The sequence below is a fragment of the Rhopilema esculentum genome, chromosome 19, assembly GCF_057945365.1.
Source record: "Rhopilema esculentum isolate cy_ngs chromosome 19, ASM5794536v1, whole genome shotgun sequence".
Classification (NCBI taxonomy): Eukaryota; Metazoa; Cnidaria; class Scyphozoa; order Rhizostomeae; family Rhizostomatidae; genus Rhopilema; species Rhopilema esculentum.
In genome coordinates this window covers 8891093-8917338 of record NC_142833.1, presented here as the reverse complement: position 1 = coordinate 8917338, position 26246 = coordinate 8891093, and the positions used below count along the sequence as shown (strand labels likewise).

The 26246-nt window shown below is 35.3% G+C and overlaps 1 protein-coding gene across 2 annotated transcripts; it reads left to right on the top strand.

Annotated features, from left to right (window-relative positions):
* LOC135687958 (dynamin-like GTPase OPA1, mitochondrial) lies at window positions 1-26130 on the top strand. Of its 2 annotated transcripts, none has more exons than XM_065204595.2 (30): window positions 1-337; window positions 1308-1596; window positions 5572-5695; window positions 6060-6128; window positions 6520-6573; window positions 6781-6858; window positions 7271-7359; window positions 7690-7737; window positions 8937-9044; window positions 9626-9712; window positions 10163-10239; window positions 11573-11690; window positions 12250-12324; window positions 12789-12860; window positions 13131-13186; window positions 13736-13779; window positions 14051-14113; window positions 15194-15261; window positions 16267-16339; window positions 16819-16891; window positions 17630-17810; window positions 18417-18659; window positions 19059-19103; window positions 19623-19745; window positions 20375-20563; window positions 22497-22637; window positions 23195-23305; window positions 23961-24054; window positions 24639-24749; window positions 25195-26130. In XM_065204595.2, the coding sequence occupies exons 1-30, from the start codon at window positions 300-302 to the stop codon at window positions 25260-25262; spliced, it is 3009 nt and encodes a 1002-aa protein (XP_065060667.2). In that variant the 5' UTR covers window positions 1-299; the 3' UTR covers window positions 25263-26130. The 2 variants fall into 2 exon arrangements, with proteins under 2 accessions (XP_065060667.2, XP_065060666.2); XM_065204594.2 differs by having other exon boundaries at window positions 7268-7359.
* The last annotated feature ends 116 nt before the right edge of the window (window positions 26131-26246 follow it).

Genomic DNA, 26246 nt, shown 5'->3' with positions numbered 1-26246 from the left:
GCCAAGCAAAGGTCAAAATCTTTTAGAAATGGCGAATCCACACAGCCGTCACAAGAGGTGTGGTATGCAAAGACATCAAGTTGCCATTCAGTTTTTGTCTTCGAAAGTACCATTCATTTAAATCGTAGCATCGTTTGTTAATTATATTCAGAGCTCTGGATAAAAAAGTTTATAACTTTTTTGAAGAATTAGGCCATAAAACATGTGCAGCAGATTTGTTATCAAACTAGATGGCCTAGATTGAAACAGTAAACAGATTGCAAATCATATGCCAGTCACTGATCGCATATTTTGGAAGGATGCTAAACGTGAAGATGACAAGTGGAGTTTTCAGAAGGTATAGAGTTGTTTTTGTGTCGAATTGTCCATTATTACATCAGTGCTGTACGTATTATCCTGGTTCTACAAACCTGATGTTGTTTTTGCCCAAATTGAAATTACCCAAATTTCTCACTCTTACAAGTAAAGTACCTATAGTTAAAATGTACTTAAAGAAATATGCAGAGACTGAGGTTCTCCCTGCTGATTTTTGCTAATTATAAAACACTCTGCAGTAAAGAACCATTTTGGGTGCCATATTACCCTGGAAAGAACTCACAGGTTCTTTCATGCAGGTTTTTACTATATTCACTTATTACACTTATTACTGATTGGTGTATCTTTCTATAAACATTAAGAAAATTTTTTGAACTAAACAAAATTTAGAGGTGGTCATCTAATCAGAAAAAGGACAGAATAAACCCCAACTCCACTGAAATTGCTCCCTAGGGGTATACTCAAGTGAACAAGTTTCCCCAACTTGGGCTATAATCATAAATTGCTTGTTCTTTTCAATTTTGATTATCAAATTTCTCCTCTTAATAGCCCATCCAGCTTTTGAAAATTGCCACTGCCTTACATTTCTATCAGCTGTATAGACAAATTGGTCTCTGGAACACCACACCTGCACCACTATGAAACCCACCTGCCCCATTGGCCTTGCAGTAGGTTTTTCCTGTAGAAGGTGTCTTGTTATGATTGGAGGTCAACCTTTACTCCATAGAGGCAAAACCATTAATTGATCAATTTTACTAGAGCATTGCAAAAACTCATCATTTTGAAAATATCTCAATCTGCATAATCCATTAAAAATTATCCTATATATGTAATATCTGGGATATATAATTGATATATACTTTTCCATTGATTTCTTATTGCTCAAATTCCAACTCTGCCTATAATGTGACAATCAATAAAACTCTTTGTAAGATGTCTATGGTACATGAATGCAACCGATTTGTCAATTTTTTTCTGATTTCACTTTTCAGGTGTGCTGTTGCATGCAAGACCTCTTTCTGTGTATGTCAGAAAGCAAAGCCTACAACAGGTCAAAATGTTATCAGTAGAACAATTGTCTCAAAGAGTGATAGAAACAGACAGACAATAAATATTTTGTCAAGAGCATCACTTCAAAGATCCCAAACGTATCCAATCCTAGGTGTTGTTGAAAGCAGGAGGCAAATCGGAATGTTTTTTCTTAGAGCAGTTAGGCATTTCGCAAAGCTGAGGTATCTCATTCTTGGTGGAGTTGGAACTAGTGTTATGGCAGCAAAAATGGTATATATTATCTTCCTTCGTTTTTGCATGTTTTTCCTAAATTGCTAAATAAATCTGTATTTTTTGCAGACAATTAAGTCCATTTGTATCTGCGTTATTTCTCAAAGTTAGATTGATGTAACCAGGCAGTATATTAGTTCAGCAAAAAATTAAATTAAGTAGGAATTCAAGTGCTTTTTGAAATTTTTTCAGTCTTTCTCCATCGTTATCAAGCCTTTGTGTGGGTAACTGACTTGCTCTCTTCCTAACCTGGTCTCAATGTTGTTTGCAAAGCTAATTAGTGCCAATATAGCCCTGTTTATACCCAGGTTGCTGACTTTGCCAAAAACTATGAATTTTTCACTTAAGATGAAATTCAGTCAGCCCATTGGAACAAGCAAAATTGCAGGCTACACCCCAGTTTTATCTACTTTAAGATGAAAAGATTGCTTTCAAGTAATTTTCTGATGACAGAGACTTTGCAGGAAACTTTGCTTTTCGATAAAGTATGTTGCTTGCCTATATGACAATGATGGGTGGGTTTCTATGACATTAATGAAGATGAAGGGGACTTTCAAATTAACTTAATGCACCCACCTGAACCCACTCAGAACTTTACATGATCAAGCAGATCATACATATGCTGGGTATCACATTTACATGCTTTGCAAAACTGATTCATCCGAAACAATTACAGGTCAAACTTAGAGCTTCAGCTACAGTGACTATAAAGCAGTATCTCAGCTTTTTCATGGCTAGGAATCATTTTTGATTATTCTTTGTTGTCTCTGAATGTGAAATCATGATTGATTCAATGTTTTTAGCAGCTATTTTTATTTCATGCAATATTACCTTAAGTACAAATTTTTTTTGCTCACGGTTCTTGCAAAATTATACCCATTTTGTAAGGTGCAATTAACTCAAAATACTTCAATTGCAATTGTAATCTTAAACATTTTCTGATAGCCCAAAGAATAGACTTTCAGAATATAGCAAGCTTCTAATGCTATGATTCCAGCTACAGGACTTTTTTTCAATATTTATATACACCGGTTGGGAATATTTTCAAAACAAGTGATAACCTTTAACATATGACTATCTGCTTCACCTTAGAGAATTGACAAATTCTGATGCAATATTTGAAATCTACAGTATCAAATCAATAATTGACATTATTTTCAAGTAAATATTGACAACTATAGAAAAGTTACAGCTATTGATAGAAAGCCGCGCCCATCGCTTGGTAAACTGGGTGTGGCATATTTGTCTAAAATGGGTCACTTTTGAAACGGCTACAAAATCGCAACCGTAAGAGATATAAGGATGAAATTTTGTATGTGGTGTTTTCTCCAAAGTGGCTCTTTGTGGTGAAAAAATCAAGAAATTCTAAGACCATGGGTTACATGGGTCTGATGATTTGACATGGAATGACCCACTGCACAACTTTGTATGTAAAGAGATAGAAATGTATCTGTTTGGACCTACACCCACATTGCCACACTAAGAACCATTATAAATAATAAGAAGTAAAGAGAAAATGGATTGAAATGAATTAGAAAACAGATCAAAAATATAATTATAATATAATCATATGATTGTATTATATACATATATATAATATAGTCATTTTTTAAATATTTAAGTTCGTTTCCAAATGTTAGACTTTTGAAAAGCTCAGTTCAATGACAGGTCACAAAAATTTGACAGGTCAACATTGTATTAGCTGAAAATTAGGAGCCTGCCTCATACCTTATATTTTTTATGAATACACATTACTATAAATATGGAGCACTTAAACTTATAAGCAGAGAAAAAAGGAAACAAGTTTTTGAACTTAGACTTTTTCAGGAGAATGAGACATTTTTATTGTTTGTACTATAGCCAGTTTGATTGTTCTTGTAAGCTACACAACAGCTTTGTTTTCAGGAAAATTGTTTTACATTTTTGGCTTATGAAGACCCCCTTTTGAAAACAAGCAAGTAGTCCAACTATCAAATGACAAATTATTTGCAGGGCTTTCAGAGAGGATGCGCAATAGCACCCAAGCATGCAGGCACATGCCCGATGTTTTGTTTTGGAGCGATAAATTTCATGCCCAGTGTTAAATTTTTTCATTCCTGAAATTGGTCCATTCATTTGAGAAACCCTTTTTTCTAAACGGAAACTCCTTTATGTTGTTGCCCATTGAAGAAACTCTTTCAACTTCAAGATCAACTAAGGGTCTGTTTACATGAAGTGGGCTAGCCCATTAAAGCGTGCTGGTCTCCACAGGTGATATTTTTTCCAAGTGTTTACACGAGAAGGCAATCAAAAGCTTTTTTTAGTTTTTGGTGCCACAATGATGGACACCAGTTTGCACAACAATGGCAAATATCAATTTGATTTATTTTCTGCTTGCACAATTACCTGGAGTCAGTTACCAAACAACTCAAGTGGGCTTATCTATTTCACAGTAACAGGCCCTTAAAAGCTTGAAGAAAAGCTGAATGAGATAGGGAAAGATGCAGAGGTTCTTAAAAGCTACATGCACCAATTCCAAGTGAGCTATGGTGGAGAATTTGTAGGGATGTCTTTCAAAATAGAGGACAAAGGAAAGCACAAGGAAAATTGCCAGTACCTGACCGTGGAAGTTACTATTCAACCCTTTTCTCCAAAGAGGTGTTTGGAGAGCGTCTGGGAGGTGAAGCGTCAAGTGAACCCCAGCTTTACCCTGCTTTCAAGACACTTAAGCAGAGGCTTGAAGATTACAACACTGAGATGTTCTCCAAAATGAGATGGATGGTCCCCAGTTCTGGTCAGATGAAAGGCATACACTTTTAAGAGCCTCTAGCTTTTGCATCATTTGCAATAAAATGGTTTTGCAAGAATGGAAGAGTTTTAAGAACTTCGTGTGAAGCTATTTTTCCTAGGTTCCCTTATGCAAAACATTTATGGAAGTCCGTTCTTATGTTACGCTGTAATGAATTTCCAAATCGGTGCAAAATGGCAAACCTTGTTATGTCAAAAGAACATTTATCACCATTAGCAACAAACTTTCTGACAAACACCACTCTATCTCACACATTACTCTAAACAACAATTTAATCCTTTATGGCAATTATCCTCTTTGGAATAATTCCTGTTAAAAAACTTCATTATTTTGTGTTATCAAATATATTTGAAACACCCACCCCACACTGATCACATAAGTTTTTGTCATGGGTTGCAATTTCTGACCAAGAGAGCCCTATGCTATCACATGGCTTTTAAAAAAACTTTGAGAATAAAAATTGATGTAGTTTAGCCTGTTAAGTTAAAGAAGAACAATCAAGTAGTTCAATCTGCATGGAACAATTTCTAGCTCATACCATAACTATTAAGACTCCATTTTATGGCAGTATGTCCTAAAAATTTTAATGAAGTTTTGATGTTATTGCAGCTCGCTCTTCGGAGTACCTCTACATCTTTCACCTTTTCATTCGTTTTCCTTACAGCTTAGCTGCTTTTTTGTGCTGACATTCGATCCTCTGTAGTAGATTCTTTGAACATGACCCCCACACCAGCAGCCCATATGTTATTTTCAGAACAATCGTGCTGAAGTGGATCTTTTCAAGTATCTCACTTGGCAGGAATTCTGTCTTTCTTAACATTGCAAGCTTTCATATTTCAAGCACTTGTTGTCTTGATTGTATGATTGATTGGTTGCCTGAGAGACAATTGGGCCTTTAGAAACAAACAAGTAGTCAAACAGTACTGAAACAACTTGCCATACCATAGGTATTTAAAACCATTGATGTTGGAAGAAATTTTTTTAAAACAGACCTACTATGTTTGAGTTTGTTAAGATGTCATATTTGTAAAGGGGTAGTATACATATTTCATGCATCAAAGGCATTTCTCTCAATATTTTTTATCTTTATAATCACACTGTGCCAATTTACTTTGCAAACTTCAGTATCTGTATACTTTTTCCAGATCAAAAACAGTTAGCACTATTCTCTTGTTTTTTGACAACAGGAGTATAACAAAAGGAAAGATCAATGGAACGAATTTATTGATGGGATGCCAAGCATTACCTGGTTGAAGGATTACTTAGAAGTTTTAGATAAAGTTCCATCTGTTAGTGATAAATTACCAAACAGTGAGTTTTCTTTCAATTTTCATGAAAGACGCTTTTTCCCTGTCTGATGCATTTTAGATCTTTGAATTACTGAGACAAATGGAATCAGGAGGAAGATAATTTTCTGCAAAGGTAGCTAAGAGCACTGCTGCCACAAGAAGTCAAGCTTTATTTTGATTTATGATAAATAGAGTTTGATAAGATTTTTTTGAGATTGAACCACTCTTTCGTCTCTTGTTTTTAATCTCCATGAGTCAGAATGGAGATGTCCTGAGGTGCTTGCATTTGCTAATGACTTCTTTTTATTTTTATCTGAAGCTTTAAAGTTTTTTTTTTAAAATAACTATCAATGTCTAATCATGTATATTGGTGGTTTCCCTTTTAGTTAGAGAAAAGATGAAAGATTTTTGGACAGGCCTGGATTTGTATTTAAATAAAAACTCTGTTATAGATGGTAGGTAGTCCCTATGTTCAAATTTCATGGTTTCTATGACCAGACCATTTTCAATGTAATTGTTAAACTTTTTATATTTTTACTCAAGGTCTGTTAAATTTTTCAGTAGGCATAATTCAAAAGTTTATAGTTTAATCATCATTTGAGGTTTTTATCAGGTAATAATGCGTTATTTTGATTATATTATTAGTTCAAATCATAGTATTATAGCATGGGCATAATTATATTGTTATTATAACAAGAGATGTCTTTGGTGATTTACCGACAGTCTCAACACTTTTTGCTTGGTTCTTAGTGAAGTCAGGCCAAGTCTGTTTGTTTTCTAATAATATATACTTCACTTCCTGAAGATGGAGCTGAAGTTTATGTTTTATTTTATTTATCTCTCAAGCTTCAAAAAGCATTTTTCAGAAGAAGGCCAATGAAAATGAAATTTCACTTCAAGGTATTTCATTGCATTATTATTCTAACTTATTATTCTATTTTTCATGTATCCTCTATTTTTTATCATTCATGCACCCTCGTACAATTTATTTTACCCTTTTAGTTTATGAGTATTATCCTCTATTATTCTATTATCAAGCAGTTCCTGTTCCGTTGCTTGTTTCACAAATGCATCACAAATGACAATTTTTTCCCTTTCTTTTCACAGAAGCAGTTGATTTACAGGAGGTGACCGGTCGTATTATGGATGTGGCCAGTGACGTCATTGATGATTTGATCCTGGCAGGTGGGCTGGACCACTTTTTAGATATAAATAATTGATTTATGCAAGTCCAGGAAACTTTATTCACTAGCCTTTTCTGTAAGAAACTAGATATTTTTGTGCTTTGTTCAACATTACCATATTCTATTATATATGCACACTCAGTTGCATGTTTTTATATCTGTGTAAAAGTAAGTTTTTGTCTTTTATACTCATTTCAAATCTCAACACATGACTCAAATTCAGACTATACTATCACTGTCAGAATTAACTAGCTGTCTCATTAGACCATCTTTTCAACCATTTTGTTCAGTTTAACAACCTAAAACGTTATGAAAATCTCGTCTTATTAACGAAAAGCTAAATCACCATCATTGCAAACTCGCAAATTTATCTGCCACAGTGTTGTTGATGTTGTTGCCATTTGTCCTAGAAGCGAGGCCATCGGTGGTCTCTGCAGCCATATTTGGTGAACCTGAGAATGACCAAGAGAGAAGGAAAGATTTATCGACAGAGGACCAGCAAGTACTTGAAGTTTTTCTCTTGTCTTCCTCAGTCTTGCCTGAACCTTCTTTTCATCAACCAGTTTTTTAACCTGAAACAAAACATACTCTAATCTAACCCGGTCTCTTATATTCATCATTTTGAATTATCTCTTTTAACTTTCCATATATAATTTGTTATTTTTTGTCAAGTTTGTCACCAAGTTTTCATTCTATGGAGCAGAATTCCTAAAAGAAGATTGCGAGTCGTAAAAAATTCTTAAAGAAGATTATAACGCTGAAAGTGCATTTTGTCATGAGTCTTTCTATTTTTAAAGCCGTCTGCAATGCATTTCATTTCTTATTGTTTTAGCTACGTGACCATCTTGCGAGAGCACAATCAGAATTAATTGAAATGCAGGTAACAAAATTTTCAATCTCAATACTTTGGTCTGTAGCTGTCGCTTCGAGCAAGTGTTTCTCTGTTAAGAACACTGAATAGTATTTTCACGTCATGTAGATAAAATTTATGCGAAGGATTCTCTATAGATTGGCGATACACTCTTTAAATGGAAGCTTTTTTGGTTCAAGTCATTTCAGCTTCTTCTCATTCTTCATTTGTTTGTACGTTTTAATTCTTACAACGGAAAAAATGAAGTTTTATAGAGGTTTTATTAGTAGAAAAATGACTTGGGGTTTTTATGATTAAGTTGGGAAGGGGTAACCGTTAGTCGCTTGGCTGATGAGAATAGAGCCTTTCAACAATCTAAAGCCTTTTTTCCACATATGGAACTTATATTTAAAGACGATGCCTTTTTCACTACATTTGGGAGAAGAAAGAATCACTTTCTTTGTGACTGTGTATACAAGCACATGCAAGCCTGAACTAGCTCCTTCATATGCATTCAATTTCTTTTGCAAAATACTATGTCCCGTCAGTGAACCTTTCAGAGTTAAAAATAGGCTCTGCAGCGTATTTCTGACTGCAAAAACTTTGAAAATTAGCCTTTCATTGCCGATTGGATACGTAACAATAGGTCAGTTGTGCAGTTCAGCTATTTGGAAATTTCCATGGTCAACGAAATGCGTCGGGTGATAGTGCCTTTAATAGATAATTTTTGTATTGTAGGTTAGAAGTTAGAAACTTTGACCAAAATCCTTCGAAAAATAAAGTCAATTCAAAAGATCTACTGCAATCATTAATATCTCTTTTAAAAACTTTTGTTTAGTTCAAAGTTATGTATGGTGTTCGAAAGCGTTTTTTTCCGAGACAGTAAACTCAGAAAAAGAGTATAATACTCTAATGTCCTTCAGTTTCCAAGTAACTTTGGCATTTGCTTTTCTTTATGAACTAACTATATACTAAATAACTTAATATTATATAACTGTATTTATATATAAAAATGACAATGCTTGTGAATCCAAGTGGGAGCTCAGCTAAAAAGATTTATACCCTGCGCTTTGAGTGCTATACTAATATTATTATTTCGATTTTGGTGCTTGTAGACATAAAATTGATGCAGTAGAATGTTTCAGAATTTTTTCATTTTGATTTCGTAGCTTGACGCCAAAAAATACTCCTTACCTTTTATCTACTTAGCAAATGTTATTATGTTCCAGCAAAAATTTCAAAGGGAGATCGACCGTCTTGAGCAAGAAAACCGAGAATTACGGAAACAGCTGATGTCTAGAGGAGAGAAAGTATCATCAAATAACCGCAAAATAAAGGTATGGGGTTTTGCTTCGGTCACACAGTGCAAAAAGGGATTATTTCAGCTGTTGTTAGCCGCATTTATTTCCACACAATATATACTTACTATCAGGGGCGGACACTTGGTCAAATATTGGGGGGGGGGCAAGCCTATTGTTTTAATAAGATGACGTCACATTTCCCATTGTTTTCGAACAAAAGACCATTGTCCTCTAAAGTATTGGGGGGCCGTCGCCCCCCTTGCCCCCCCAAGTGTCCGCCACTGCTTACTATGTCGTTCTTATCTGGAAATGTTTATGTCAACTTGCAGTCACTGGTATGAAACCAGTCAAAAATCTAAAATTCTTTCTGTTGAATCTGAGAATGTCGATTCTAATTTCAATAGTCCAGGATTTTTTATGAAATCCTCCAGTCCTAGTTTTGGGCACAGTTATTGAAAATTAAGCATTGATTGACATGAAAGTTGCAAGAAAATGTCAATCAAGGTTTTGGGTGATTTTTCAGTGAATGTGTGTTGCAACGACTACCCAAACTGTATGGGCAATCTGCTGATGTCATTCCTGCTTTATTTAACATCGCAAAATTGTCTTTCTTACAGAGATCCTTAATAGATATGTACTCGGATGTACTAGATTTGCTATCAGAGTACGATGCTAGTTACAATGTTCAAGATCACTTGCCAAGGGTGAGTTCTCATTCATCTAGTTTTCAATGGGGGTATTGGCATAGTGATGTATGAATTGTGCTAGAAAACCACCTGTCTCGTGTTCATGAGTTTTATCAGCACCTAAATATGCATTTCACATTACAGTTTCAGACTAGAATAGATGGGCAGAAAATGAGTATATCTGGAGTTGATGTTGTTAAATGATTGCCGTATGCAAGGATTATTAAATTACATCTCAATCCCAAACTTATTGATCACACCTGCGTCATATCTCGAATATTGCTTCAATGAGTTAACATCAGAAAACGCAAGTTCTCTTTCTCAAAAGATGCTTTTGATAAATTCCAAAAATATTTGACATATGTCAATATTTATTTTGCGATGATCTCTTAATTATGGCAAAATATTTCAGACGAATCAAGGTGCTTTTGTGTTGTATATAACTGTATGATTGGTTTATACTGACAGGTTGTTGTTGTTGGTGATCAAAGTGCTGGGAAGACAAGCGTCCTAGAAATGATTGCAAGGGCACGAATATTTCCAAGGTAAGGAGTTATATGTTGTTGACTTTGCAAGAGCTGTTCTAGGGTAAGGAGTTTCCCCCTTATAATTGTCAATTCTGAAACTGCTGTTCCATGGTAGGGAACACAATAATATTGTGACGATCATTGGATTGAGGCTTGATTCACTAAAAGAGAGGAGAGTCGCCAGCTCTCTAATTCCAGGCATAGAAATGACTCGATTGAGTTATACTATGAGAGGAAGGACAAGCAGAAACAAGTTTCAAGGTAATGACAACTATTCTGCAAGCCTCTGCAAGATTCGGATGGTATCTTCATTTGCCACGTTGCTGTTTTTGGAAAGAATAGTTGTCTGTTTCTTCAAGCAAGACTTCTCCACGAGTCAAAACAAGTTGCTCACATGTTGGCATGTGCTGTCATGGTACCTTCCAGGTATTGCAGTAATGTGATTGACTAATACGCTGATATAATATGTTTTGGCCAAAAAGGTGTCTGTAAAAGGTTTTAATATTGTTTCTTGGCACGTTGAACAGCCAACACATAAATTCTGTTCAGAAACCCTTTTCCATAACTCGTCTTTATTATGGTTACGTAGTTTAATTCACTGCCAGACGAAGTTTTTTCGTAGTCCTAGCTGCTTGAATATTGCATAATGAAACTGGAATTGCTATGCTTTTGTACTGGAACTACTTGACCATGATTTCCGGGTAATGACCATAGAAGTAAAATTACCATGTAAGCTACCTTTTGACTTAGATTTTCACACTCTTTTCTACAAACCCAGCAATATGTTGGGGGTGTGTTGCAGAACACTACAAGCCTGCATACAAGAACCCTTCTTATGAACTCAGCTTGTTTAGGCTCTGAAGTTCGAAAACTAAGTTGCCCGCAACATAAAGCTTATTTCTATAAAAGTCATATTTATTTTGTCTCAAAGGCAGTATTTGATCTTTTCCTGTCCCTGTGGCCGTCATAATCCATTTGGTGAATAATTTCCTTGCCTCTCTGCTGTGCTTAACTAGTTTATGCTGCCATCAACATATACTAGTTTTGAATTCAATTGTTGAGTCCATTAAACAAGGTTTTCTAAACAAGTTGCTGTTGTTTTCACGAATATGAAAGCTTTTATTCATAACCTTGCTATGATATCGTGCTGGAATCCTTCTTATTCATCGGTTAGAAAACATAGTTTCTGATTGTAGGCTCTTTTTTGTGGTTTTACTGTATTTCATTTAGGTTGACAAAGAGTGGACAAATGTTTTTCTAAAACTAGCTAGGTGTTTTTGAATCAACAGTTGTATGCCTGAATTCATTTCATTGGGTTCCTGGGCAAATTGACCTCTTTTTCAATCCGCAGGGGTGCCGGTGAAATGATGACACGATGCCCCATAATGGTGACCTTATCAGAAGGGCCTAATCACGTTGCCTGCTTCAAAGGCGCTACCAAGGAGTTTGATCTCACCGACGAAAATGAGGTGAGATTTTATAGTCTTCATTACAAACTGCTTTTGTATGGCCCATACTACGTAGATTTCTTACCCCTGAGCTGTACTAGCACTAGTATTGTATACTTCTCATATTAACGGGTTCCATTGGTTTTACTCCTTACAACGTCTTGCGAACATAAGAAAGACCATTCTTGATTTTGCAGTCCCCCTATCTAATTAAAAGTAAAATTTATTTTAGTCTATTCCTTTCAGCATCCTGCTATAGATAATGTCAAGTTGCCATTCTTTATCAGCAAATCTTATCCTGCTTGTGGATTTATCGATAAATATGCCCTTACCTACACGAGCAAGGCGTGATAACATACAAAAGAGCTTTATTATAAATCGGCTGGTATGGTAGAGATCTAGTCGCTTTCAGACCCACATTAAATTTCCAAACTTTAATTTGCCTATCACTACTCTTTCAGTATTTTCTAACGTATAAAGTTTTATTATCTATGTAACTGTAACTAAAAATAGATTTGTGTGCCAGATTCAAATCCATTCTATGTGTGCCAGATTCAAATCATATAAACTTTATCGCCAGCTTCGTCGACTGAGAGCCGAAATCGAAATAAAAATGAAGAGTAATTTGAAAGAAGGCCAAACAGTCAGCACAGACGTGAGTCCTAATTTCTTTTTTTTGCCATCTAGTTGTGTGATGAACATGAATCAATTTACGGAGAACCTATAAAAGTATGAAGTAATCGCAGCTGAAACGCTTCATTCTTGCCTTTCTAAAGGACATCCAGTGATATAAGTTGTTTTCAGCTGTTACCTTTTTGAACTAGTCAAAATGAATCCAAAACTGATACCACATTGGCATCAAATACCGCAAGACCCTCGTTTTACCTTTAAAATGACGACTCCGTGCAACTAATTTTTTTAAGCATTTCCCTGTTATAATCTTATTTTCCGCCAGTTTTTCAAGTTAGAGGAAAATTTAAATTTTTTTTTCAAAAGTTTTCTGAAATATTTTAATAATTCGGGAGGGGTATAATTCGTATGGCTTGAAGGTAAAAGCGCTTATCTCTTTTCCTTCAATATTTTTCGATTTTTTCTAATGCTATGATTTTTTTGAAACAGGTGATATCAATGTATGTCAAAGGCCCTGGTATTCCTCGGATGGTACTCGTCGATCTTCCTGGAACAATCAGCGTATGTATCCACATATCTAATCACGAGCTTGCAATATCGTGATGGAAGATTTGTCTGCAAATTTGACTCCGGCGGAATAGTACCTGTAAACTTCTCTCTGTGACCTCACAGTTTTGGCTCCGTATTACGTGAAGCTATCAATTAACGAGGTTTTAGCCGAGAAAGTATAACAGGCTTTAAATGTCTTGGGATTTAAGGAGTTTTTCGTCACTTTTCTCATTCTCATCACGATGAATTCATTGTTTTCTCGTATTTTTTTAATTTTTCTAGACTGAGACCACGGGTATGGGCACAAACACGAAAAAATCAATAATGGAAGTTACAAGGCAAGTTTGGATTATTCATCGCTTCATCATTTGTTTGTTTCTTTGTTTGTTATCACTTTGAGGATAGAAAAAGTATTTTGCCATCTTTGATAATACTTGAACAGATTGAGTTGACGTCAACAAAAACGTATTGTAATTCAGCAATCCAGTCAAAAACGTAAGTAAGCGCATTGAAGCATAGTCGTAGTTTAGTCGTAAATGAAGAAGCGTTGATTAAAGCCAAATTTAGGTTAAACTGCGTTTTATTTCTTTTTTCAACTTATGAAACCACTTTTTATTGAAATTTCGTTTTACTTGATTGCCGTCATTAATTTTGCTTCTCAGTAACCTTATCACAACAATAAGAAACGTTTTAATTCCTACTTTAAACTTTTGTGCTTGCATTCTCTCTATGTTGATGCACATCATCCATCATTTCTGTTGTATTCGTGACATTCAAATTTTGTCTCGACCTTGTTGGTCATAGTCCAGGGTTTTAAACGTGCCTTTCAGTGTACGCAAAATGTCAAATGACGTTTCCCTACTTTATTATCATTAACCCTTTTTCAGGTACTACATGTCGAATCCAAATGCAATTATATTGTGTGTTCAGGGTAAGTATCGAGTGGAGAAATGTTTTCACATTACAGTTTTGATTTTATAAAGGATTTAGCAAGATCTCAAGTCTGAAAGTGTTGATAGAGAATAACGTGCAGTGGGATTAGGCTTAAAGACTTGTTTAAAGGTTTTACTTGCAATCGAGCTTTATAGGCCATGTTTCTTTTGCTTCTTTACAACCCAGAAGTGGAGTAACTTTTTAAGGACTGACTGTCACTTGGAATAGATTTTCGGCTTGATAATGAAGTTAAAATTGTCTCTTTGTAGATGGTTCGGTTGACGCAGAGAGGAGTATTGTCACTGAAACAGTCAGCTCATGTGACCCTAGTGGTACGTCATCGTTGAATTCATTTGTTTGTTATTTAAAGTTCGTTGGATATACTTGCTCCTCTGTTTTTTATCTGAAATGTCCAAACTGTTAAACCATCAATATTTAATCAGGTTCGATGATTTCTTGATTTCATGGTCAGACAGTCCTCACTGATGCCAAATAGGGCCCTAATGCGATATCTACTAAATGGTAATATATACCTACCCACTGGTATCAACTGAAATTACTTGAATTGACTCTTAATTATATCTACAAAACTGATCAATTTGATCCAACTGTGATTAACTTTGGTTACATCCGAAGACACAACAAATTCCCATTAAACATCATTATAGAATAACTAATTTTGACTGTTCTTTTTTAATTAGACATTCCCGATCTTGTGTAGTTAAATTATGCTGTATCTTTGTATTGTTTTATTTAACATTTGTTTTTTTATTTGTAATACTGATTGTTGTTTCATCTTTTTATCTTCACTTGTAATGGTCATGGAGTAGTCTAGCTGTTTCTGCTCCCAGTGGAACTGTCATTTTAGTGTTTATGTTCTAGGAATAAACGTAAAGAAGAGTGCCTTGTATTTAAACATCGTACCTGGATTTAATATATTTTAGCTTCATGAACATGTTCCCAGTAAAATAGTCTGTGTTGTCTAGCCAATCATCATTAAACCGTGTTTAATTATCGTTGACAGTTTTTGATAAATTATTTGATTTGATCCTCCGCACTTTCCTTTTAAACGTGTATTTGATTCTCCTCACTTTCCTTTTAAACGTGTTTTTGATTCTCCTCACTTTCCTTTTAAACGTGTATTTGATTCTCCTCACTTTCCTTTTAAACGTGTATTTGATTCTCCGCACTTTCCTTCTAAACGTGTATTTGATTCTCTGCACTTTCCTTTTAAACGTGTATTTGATTCTCTGCACTTTCCTTTTAAACGTGTATTTGATTCTCTGCACTTTCCTTTTAAACGTGTATTTTATCCTCCGCACTTTCCTTTTAAACGTGTATTTGATTCTCCGCACTTTCCTTTTAAACGTGTATTCCTGGCCTGTCTCTGGATATAATTCATTTTATTACAGGAAAGAGGACTATTTTTGTGCTTACAAAGACTGATGTTGCAGAGTCAAATGAAGCAAACCCGAGCAGGGTAAGTTCATGCTGGATGCTTATCTTCGACCTCCTCCGGAGAATTCCTCAAAGGAGCGTCATTGAATAATGAGTTTCACGGATCCCTCTTCTAAGTATTGTTTCCAGAGCGACAACAATAAACATTCTTCATTTTAGTCCAATTTCAACAGTGTTGAATATGCGAGAAAAAACCTCGAAATATTTCATTTCAACTTTTCTGTAAAAAAGAAAGTACAAATTTGCAAAAATGTCATATTTCAGCATACAAATAATGTTTCTTTAAACTCTCTACTGTGTGCCTAGTCATTGTCTATTTATTCAGTTCAAAATTTTTACTAAGCATTTTTCATATTATTTGAAAATTGAACATATAGGTTTGACATCTGCTGTAGGTTGACAGATACTTTTGTTTTTCAACGAATATCACTGTTAGTATTTTTCGACATTGAAAAATATTCAAGTCGGTACAATAGGTTTATTTGAATCCCAGGAATACCTGTTCTGCATGCAACAAATTAAAATAAAAGTTTTATTTGTGACTGTTTTTTTCTTAAACGTGGTTCTTAAATGCACTTTGTGATTAATGTGCTTCGGCGTTATCTCAAATGCGCTTTTCTCTGTTAGTTGGAAAATAATTGTTCATTTAACGTAAATCTTCGAAGAAGTGGTTTTTAATTTAGGAAATAGTAAATTGTTCTATTCTCAATTAAGTCCCCATTTGGGGTCATCAAGGTGCAAAAATTGGCATGTTGTTTGAAGTGAAGGTATATTAACAATTTATACTTCCAGCGCGGGCTTTTTCGAAGGGGGAAGCTTATGTGTGGAGGGGGGGGGCAATTCGAAGATTTACGGTAATAACATTTGTTGAACAGCGCTTGAAATCTTCGCCTTTCTGTTTGAGAATGAAGTAACTACATTTAGTTTTTTAATGCCAGAGCAAGTTGACAAACAGCAGCAACCTAACAAGTTTTGCTGACTGAATACTGCTGCCATCTTTATATCTCTTTTGATATGTCTCTTTCAGATAAAGCAGATCCTATCTGGGAAGTTGTTTCCGATGAAGGCCATGGGCTATTTTGCAGTTGTTAGCGGAACAGGTATGGAATTAATATCTTGAACTAGCTGACACAGCACCTTAGAGTTCAATTTACCTATACTTGTTTTTTATTGTTACGATTATTGGAAAGCAGCAGGGAAGCTGACTTTCCCAGGTATCCGTTCTGCAGATATAACCAGGAATTTCACTTTCCATGTTTAGGATTTGAACACAATCGAGATTTGATCACTTGTGTTTAATCCTGACTTCATTTTCGTTATGAATTCAGTGTTGTTCCAAACAGACTTAGTTTGTAGGATATCAAAAAATAATTATCATTTGAACATTCATGTGCTTTACGGATCTTATTGGAGCATCCATGCTAGCTGTGCAAAACATTGCACTGTCCTTTCAATGTCTCTTCCTGACAAACATCTGAATCAAAATTGCGCTCCATAGTCTCAATGTCTTGAGCTTTTTTTGTCACTGATACGCTTGCTAAATGAACATTTTGTGATGATGTCGCTATGGTTATTTTAGGTAACACAAGTGACAGCATTAGTGCCATCAGACAGTATGAAGAAGACTTCTTTAGGAATTCAAAACTTTTCAAGTAAGTATCCGTATTTTGCTCTTGAAAATTGTTTCCTATTGTATACTGCGCTTAACTCTCTTATCTTCTATATTTGCATTTGTCATGAAGTAGATCAGACTATCATGTGGATATCAGTGTTGCCAACTGTATTATACTGCATTGGTCTTATTGCTCTGCAATATATGAACTGTACCAAATTGTATCGAACTCTGTATTCTTCAATATTCCCATTTCCCAAAAACTACCGAGTAATTGGAATTATCAATCTAGCCCACTGTATTATATTGCTATGAACTCTTTACTCTTCAATATTTGCATTTATCTGAAATACAGAATACTGTGGATTTCAATTTGCAAATTGTAATATCCAAAATCGAACTATTTACTCTTCAATATTTTAATTTTTCTGGAAGCACAGAGTTCTGTTGATATTATTTAAACCGACTGTAATATACTGCAATTAACTCTATGCTTTTAATATTGATATTTCCTCAGCAGTAAAGATAACTGTGGATATCAATGTTGCCATCATTCATGCTTCACTGAACCTAGCACTGGCCCTTTTCCTTGTTGCCATATTTCTTTAATCGCTTTAATATTGACCTGAACACCCATGAATCCTTTGATATCAACATTGCCATCCGCCTGTTTTTGTATTCTATTGAGCTTTGGCTCTCAGGGCAGTAATTTGTTTCCATTCATCTCAGAAAAGATTGTTGTCGTTTGAGAAAGTAACAGAAATATTCCGCTTTTTAGGAGTGGAACTTTGAAAGCCAGTCAAATGACGACACAGAATCTTAGTTTTGCCGTTGCAAACTGCTTTTGGAACATGGTTCGGGAGTCTATAGAGCAACAGGCAGACACTTTTAAAGCTAGAAAATTCAATTTAGAAACTGAATGGAGAAACAACTATTCATCAGTCCGGGAATTAGACCGCGTATGTATTTGTCTTCCATATTCTCTTTGTTCTGTACTACGATACAGCATGGTGTCGAACAAGCAAAGTTAAACTCCGGACTAGGCTCGGCGCTGTTACTAATCAATTCCCTGTAATTATTTTCATTTTCCAAGTATAAATAGAAACATTGGTGTAAAACGTTAAGTGCGATATGGTTATTGTAATGACGTATGTAATTTGCAAGCAGTCTAGATGAACGTGGTACTGTCATGCAGGAATAGTACTTACCAATGGATTATCAAAGGGGACAACATGTGGACTCGAGAGTGGGATTTCATAATATTCTCAAAAGTATTATTGAAGCAGGGTTTTCTTGCCTTTTAAATCATCGGAAAACTGGAAACAAATTTTTTTTAAATGATATTGAACGATATTTTCAATTGGATTATATTATAAATTTGCCACTTGCTCATGTTTCATTTTTTGTATCAGGCATATGCAAATAATATAATTTCTTTCTCGCTTCTACTCTCTGTTAATTCTGTCATTTTTCTCTTTGGCTTGGCCATTTTGGCAATGGCTCTCAATGAATGATATTTATTGAATATCCACAGCGGCTTATTATTGGTATTTTGCATTTTGCAGGATGAGTTATATGACAAGGCCCGAGGACAAATCTTGGATGAGGTCCTTAGTTTGGGCCAAATTAAGCCTCACGAGTGGGAGCAAAGTATCTATGCAAACCTTTGGGACGCTCTTTCGCCTTACGCTTTCGAAAATATTTTTTTACCCTCTGCTCAAACAAACGATCCAGTCGCATTTAGGACCGAGGTTGATATTCTTTTGAAGCAATGGGTTGAGAGATCACTTCCAGATTCTGGCGTTCAGGTCAGTCTGTTTTTGTATTTTTACATAAAAATGGCCAGTGATCTTTTGTAATTCCTACAGAACGTGTTCAAGAAATGCTTCCAAAATTCCTTCGAGTGAATAAAAAAATCTGAACCAAGGCATTGCTCTTATAAACAACAAACAAAACAGCATTGCTTTTATGAAAAGTTACATTTTCGGACATTATTGAAAGAGGACTACTAATTCGACGTTTAATACCTATGCTAGGAACTATTTTCATTAATTTGTTTTTCAGGCAGCATTCATTTTTAATCTCATGTTAGTCGCAGGTTAGTCACAAATTAATCGCAAGGTAGATGCAAGTACCCAGTCTTAAACGCCATGTATCCCGTTTTCACTATCTTCGTTGCTTTTTCTATTTGTTTGCCTTTTCAAAAGGTTGGATGGCAAACTCTGCTCGATGAATTCGCAAGAGCTATGGAGGTTTGTAGTCTCATTTGATAAGCCCTCGTTACTACTTTCTGGGCTTCTTTCGCTATTTAGCAGGACTTGTTAATCGATTTTTTCATTACTTAGGGTGAATAGTGTCTGTCTTTCCATTCTGCTCTTTCTGTTCATGTATGATCAGCTTTTACCTAGAAGAAAGAAGGCTTCTGTAACCTAAACAATGTCACTAGGCCCATCATTGAAATGAAGCCAGTAGGCCCATCGTATGCTATCAGCGTAATTCGGTAATTTAGTCTATTTAATCAGTGAATGTACCACTGTTTTCCTGAAAAAAAGCATTCATATAACCTGCATCATCTCTCGCCAGGAAAGCCTTAAGCTCTTGTGATTCCTAACAACAGCTATAATTGAAGTAAGCAATAACGGCACAAATTGATGAGAGTGACACAATATAAGTTTTGAATGGGCCGTAAAAGGATGATATTTAAATTTACTGAAATAATTCATCGCTCCAACATACGGGACTTCGTTAGAGTGATGATTTGTTTGTTGCAGGAAGGGGTTGCAGTCGGTGGCAGAAAAGATGGCCACAGCGTATTGTTCAAGCACCTTAAAGCCGCTGTGAAGCACCAGTGTGAAGTGAACCATGCTTGGCAAGCCAGTGCTCACGAAAATTTGGTATTTGATTTTTGATATTTTGGTTTATTCAACACAGCATAAGTAAATTCCATGTGATCACTAATCAGTTGGAATTTTGCTTATCACGACCATTATTTAATTCACTCTGGACTTCTTATTAGACAATTTTCGATTGTAGATATACATTGAGAAAGAATGATACATTGAGAGATACATCGAATAATTTCTCTTTAAAGTTATTTTATTTTAGTTACAGTAAAATCATTTATAAAGAGATTGAACAGGCATAAAGCTCTCTTTCTAAAAAAGTGACGATTTAATGTTAAGTGCTCGCTACTGCCTAATAAAGGTGATTATAGCTCTTTCCCCCGTTAGAAGAATACAGATGTTAAGTGGTATTCTGTTCTGCTGTGCTTGCTCTTTGTTGTTTGGTAAAAAGTTTTTTTGTAATCGGGGGGCACCCATTCTACCACTTGTTGGTTAGCGGAGTTTATTTACATATACCACAACAAACCACGAATAGGGGTATGTGCTAAATATGTGCAACGTTGCTTGGATTGATGTATGTTTGGAATGTCAACGCTTTGGGCCCTGTATGCCTTGTATCAAGTAAGCTGTTGCTTTCTTCAATCGATAAGTCACCTCACCATTTCACCTTACTTTTCAAGCGTGTGATTCAGAGAAGTGCTCTTGAAGACACGAACGTTCCAGATAAACAACAATGGGACAATGCAATTAAATTCATGGAAAATACTCTGCTCAAAGAAGAGGATAAGACCCAGAGTGATTTGAACTCACTAATAGGCCCAGGCTGGCAAGAAAGATGGATGTACTGGACTTACAGAAACAGCGAGCAAGTTCGTTCCCGTGTTTTCTTTAGTTCTCTTCACTTCTTCGACAGATTTTGAAATTTCGTCGTTTTATATTTTACGAAAAACATTTCATTGCCCCTTTTCACAAAAGTGTCCCTACGTTCTTGCTGTCTATTTCTTTTGACTCGATATTTTCACAACTAACAATATACAAAAAGTTAACTGATCTAAATCTAATGAAATTAATATACACTCGAAAACTTTAATTGAACAGAATCAAAACTACTACAAGCGTCAAATTCTTTATCATCCCTCTGCTTCATCAAAGTTTTCCGCTGGGTTTATTTTATTTGCAAGATTTTGATTTGTTACTTGATTTGGACTTATATGCTTTAAGTCATAAGGATTTCTTGAAGAATAGTGCGAAGATCTGTGTTTAAAGTAATCTTGGTGGACTTGGTTTATTCATTGTTTGTAGATTTTTATGCAAAGAGTTTTATTATGATGCGAGCCTTGCATAGTGTATCCTTTTTACTTTTTGAGTACACAGTTATACGGGCTCTTATGATCTTAAGAAATCTTAGTTCTGGTACTTTTTAGTTTTCAATTTTTTGAAGCGTCATAGAAAAAAAGTAACAAACTGTCGGACAATAATTGAAGTAAGAGTAAGCAAAGCTTTCTCCTAGTACCTTCTGCTAAAATCCAATATGTGATCTGAATCTTTTCAGAAAATTTAGTTGTGTTGCAGCGTTTTTACAAAAACTTGCTATGTGCGTATCAAAGCTCAATTTGGTATCTAGATCTACGCATAAAAGTTTTACAGTTTGTTCTGGTTTGCTATGACCTTGAAATCTTATATTTTATCCACTCTAGATTCTTCTTACCGACAAAGCATGAAATTTATCAGAGTTTCCAATCATTTCATTTTGTTCGAGCTACGTTAAAGCGACATTTGTCTTGTCCTCAAAAACCCTGACGGGCTCAGCTATAGTTTTCAAAAAATATCAAAGTGTATTATCATCGGCATAATTACGAAGGGCTGCCGGCTGTATAAAGAAAAAAGGATTGTTTATAGAAGAAGTTGAATAAAATTGCAGTCAATGGCTTTAGAAAGATCCACGAAGACGGCTTCTGCAGCAAAGTTATTATCAAGCTTGCCCTCCAGTTTCTACTAGTTTTATCAACACATATTGTGTTTGTATGCCTTTCTGTAAGCCAAGATAATGAGGGAGGGTGTTTCATCTAAATTTGAGATAAGCTGCTGTTTTGGGACATTTTTGTAGATTTTTGAGAAAGCATTTGGCACACTAACAGAGCGATAATTTCTTTAGCTTTCTTCAGTCTTATTTTTGAAATGCAAGTTAAACTTCAAATCATCAGATTGCTCAGATGATGTACCCGGGCCTATTTCAGTCAACGCACTTTAGAATTTTATCTTACAACACATTGAGTGAAACCAGGTACAATCGTCAGTAAACCGGATAACATTAGTTCGAAACCATTGGGGTATAAAAGTGGGGCTTTCTAAAGTCGTACTTTAAAAAACTGGACGAGTTTATTCCGAATTAAAAAAACCGGACGAAGTAAAAAATGGCATTCCTAATAGTATCTTGCCAAGGGTGTCATGATAAGAGATACTCTTTCTAATTACGTTGCCATTATCCTAGTTGATTTCCACAGGCCAAGGGAAATAGCAAAAGATTGAATCACTATAAATCATTCTGTACACGTTAATCCATTCTGTGTCATATGAAATGTTGTTTTTAAGTGTAAGAGGTTGATTTTTTCAGCCAGATTTTCCCTTTCTCAGCCATTTTATTTCTTTGTATGCGGAAAGAAAACTAGTATGTCTGCTTTATCTTAATGTCTGAAAAGCCCTACAACTTTTTTGTGGCCCTCTACAAATTTATCTTCAACGTTTTCACATCCTTGACGTTTCACGCCCTCAACGTTATCACACTCTCTGATTTCTTTACAGCATGTTAAAAATGAAATCAAGAAGGAGCTTGACAGGCTGTTGCAAGCTGATTCGAAGCATCGACCTGAGCTGGCTGAGGATGAGATCACAACTGTGAGAAAGAATTTGCAGACGAACAACATTGAAGCTGCACCATCTTCGGTATTTGTGTATTGTTTGTCGTGTTTTATTTGACTATCACCAGAGCCAATATCTTCCATCATTTCCCTTCGATAGAAACTAATTCAAAAAATGATTTTTGGCTGTAAGTGACGTATCGAATTTTGGTTTTGCACCCCTTTGTTATTCTCTACTACTATTGCGCCCCTTAGTTTTATATCTATGACCATGACAACAAACCAAAACTCAGATTTTGGTATAGTTTGGAGGGTCATGGTAGCCAACCTTCTGATAGAAGATGGTACCTGATGATGATGACCCCTTTGTTGAAATTAGACGAAAAACGTGATTGGGTCCATAGAATGCATTGTTTTAATATCAACAACTTCCATCAAAGACTTTGCTTCCATATACTAGCTGATTTCGAATTTTTATACTGATGTTTTTGATAAGTTTTGAAAACATCGTTGTAACCGAGTTCTCTGGACCGATTGACACAGAGAGATATGATTTGGAGTAAAAACTTTTGGTTAGAGATAGATCGTCCAGCATGTACCGTCAATTGATCGTCAGTCAATCTTTGTTGGTCCGCGCTTTAGATAACTGACACCTGGAAGACGCTTTATCGTCTGCACTTCCTGAAACAGTCACTTGAAGGAGTAATGGAGTGTCGCAAAGCATACTACCACAGGGAACTTGCCAAGAGTGACGTAAGTAATGTCATCATCATGTAGTATTTGCGCCATTGCGTCAACTTCGCATCATTTACTCACAGTTACCTTGTTATCGGAAAATTAGTTGGGCGAGAGGCAGATTTTAGAGATAAGCGTGTGGATGAATGTGCTAACAATAAAAGAATTGATTTCGTAAATTAGCTAATATTTCTTCTTTTTATTATTAAATTCTTCATCATAATGACGTTGACGACTTGAATTTATCATTTTATAATGCTTCGTATGGAAATGCTGGCTTTCTCATGCCTTTTCTGATAAATGAAGCATTGATTATTGTTACTGCGACCGGCTATTCTAAATTTTACCATAACAATATAACAGTGTTTTCATTGCCTTGTGGTAGAGGTGACTCTAGAATTGTCCCAATCATATTCTAAATATATGCGACACAACCAATTTATTTTATCCTGGAACAAAATAAACCAGCAAGAAAAGGTTCGGATTATTTGTTTGATAGATTTTCTTTGATGAGGATTAATGCACCTTATTTTTTGCTATCCCTAGCTGATTTGTTGATTTAACGATATTTACGAGATGATATCATTTCGTGTCTCTTTTATGTAGAATTTAGATTCGCCTCAATCTTCCTCTGTAACAAGCAAGGACAATTAACTTCTGGTTTCAATTGTAGCTTCAATGTAACGACGTTGTGTTGTTTTGGCGTGTTCAAAAAATGCTGCAAAGTACTAGTAATGCATTGCGGCAACAAGTAATGAATATTGAAGGTTTGTAAATTACAACTTTCAAATAGTTTGATAACCGCGTTTGATGTTGCTGAATACTACGCATCCCAATGAAACCACCAATTTTCCGATGTTTTAGCGTTGTACACTGTTTAACATATTTCCTTGAAAACTCTTCGTTCCTTTGAGGGGGCACTTTTTGGAAGGAGTGCTTTTTCAAGGACGGGCACTTTTAAGAAGAAATGCGGTATTTATCTTCCAAAAAAATGAGAGACTACTTATATGAAATCTTCAAGTTTATAATTATCAAAATACAAATATTAGAAATGAGTTGTTCTTTTCTAATAATTCTTAGAACAGTTATTATATTGCAGAAATGCCAATTCAAAACCTTTTTTGCGCCATCAGTAACATTTGAAGTGATACAAAGAGCTGGAAATTGCTTCTCTGCGGGGTCCAAGTATTTTGCTAAATGTCCTTGGTTATTTGCAGGCTTGATTATGCTCTTGAGTCAGCTTTTATGAAGGCCTAAGATAGTGTTTTGTATAAAAATTTCAGCTGAAAGTTTTTGAATTATCTGAGTGATTCAATGCCTGTCCAATTATCTGCTGTCCATGTTTTCTCAGGTAGAAGACTGGAAAATGAAGTGAAGCAGATTCTTTTTGAAATGGGTCAAAACCAGGACGAAAAGAAAAAGCTTCTTAACGGAAGACAAGTTGATTTAGCGGAAGAGCTTAGTAAGCTTGTTTTCGTTTTATTTTCACTGGCTACATTTCGTCACACCGCCAAATTTTTACTTGATCTGTAGTTTGCAGTGGATCTGTGAATCTCAAACTTAAAGTGTTCACTAACTGTTAGCAATAGTTTCTTTTGACGTTATTGCTTGAATATTGAAAATTTTGAAAACATATTTTATCATTATTCGACAAGTTGTACAGTATAGCCTCTACATCTTTTAGTTTTTATTATCTAAAATTCCGGGAATGGCTTCTCCTTGCATTGCGTTTTTGCTTGGGTTTAGACTCATATACCTACAAAGTGCCAGTTGTTAGCAATTGACATTATTAGGAGGTCTTTAGGACATTGAATGAGTCATTTTTGATCCTATATTGAAATGCATTTCCTATAAGATTATGTGTTAATTTCGTCATCGTCTTCATCAATATTTCACTTGCTTTCCAGAGCGTGTTCGGCACATACAACTGAGTTTAGAACAATTTATCGAAGCTTTGAAAAGAGAGAAAAACTGACGAATAATTTCCTTAGTGTATTCAATGCATTCAAGTATTTTATCTGCACATCGAATTTCCACTGGATCACTGGAATATTCACTGTTCACTGAATAATACCTTAACTCGTCGCAGATGCTACGTGTATTAGAGAAATATGATATTTGGTGTTGCGTGAGGAGAGAACTGTAATTTAGTGTACTGCGTTTCGTGTACTTACGAAGAGCTTGTATCTGAAATTTACTATCGTAATATACACATTGTTGGCTCTGGTAAGATTCAGCTTTTTGAATGTGATTTGAGTTGTCTTCAGAATAGAATTGCAGCCTTTAAATGATATTGAAAATTGCCCTTTCCCTTGAAAGCGTTTTGCCAAATTCTCGAGTTCGCAAAGTATGGTGTCACTTTGTTCGCAAAGTAGTTGTACTTGATTAAATCCTTCAACAAAAAGTAACAATTTTATTTATAAAAAACTTAGGGTTCTAATGTATTGCTTGCTGTCCCATCTGAAATATGTAGTCAACGCATTGCATTTTCATCTACTGTGGTTAATTGGTGTCTTGTTAGAAGAAAACCTGTCTATAGGTCCCTTGGAAGAATTTTTGCAGTAAATTGTAAGGCGATTTTCCCTGCCTTTTAAAATGACGAGCCCGTCTTGATTAAAATATATACAAATACTACTTCCATATTTTATACACCCATGCAACGAATAAAAAAGTACTGAACTTTGATTAGCAGTTCGAATCACTTAATATCCTTTCACCTTCAATTCAACAAGTATGCTACCTGTTCATTCACTTTAATTGCTTTTTATTAAGAATTATTTTTGACAGAAAGTACTTTAGTTTAATGTTTTATGGATGTTGTCATCAGATTGAATGAAATTTAATTGGTTTCTATCACTGTGCAGATCTTAAGAAATACCCGGGACATTTCAACGGCGGACATTTCAAGCGTAGACCAGCAGTTGTCGAAATGAAATTCACAGTCTGTAACGTTAAACCC

Excerpts from the sequence above, each read along its gene's own strand:
- LOC135687958 (XM_065204594.2), top strand. The coding sequence starts at position 300 with ATGCTAAACGTGAAGATGACAAGTGGAGTTTTCAGAAG. Across the intron at positions 9,045-9,625 it reads CAAATAACCGCAAAATAAAG|AGATCCTTAATAGATATGTA; the intron begins GTATGGGGTTTT and ends TCTTTCTTACAG. Across the intron at positions 17,811-18,416 it reads CAGTCCGGGAATTAGACCGC|GATGAGTTATATGACAAGGC; the intron begins GTATGTATTTGT and ends TGCATTTTGCAG.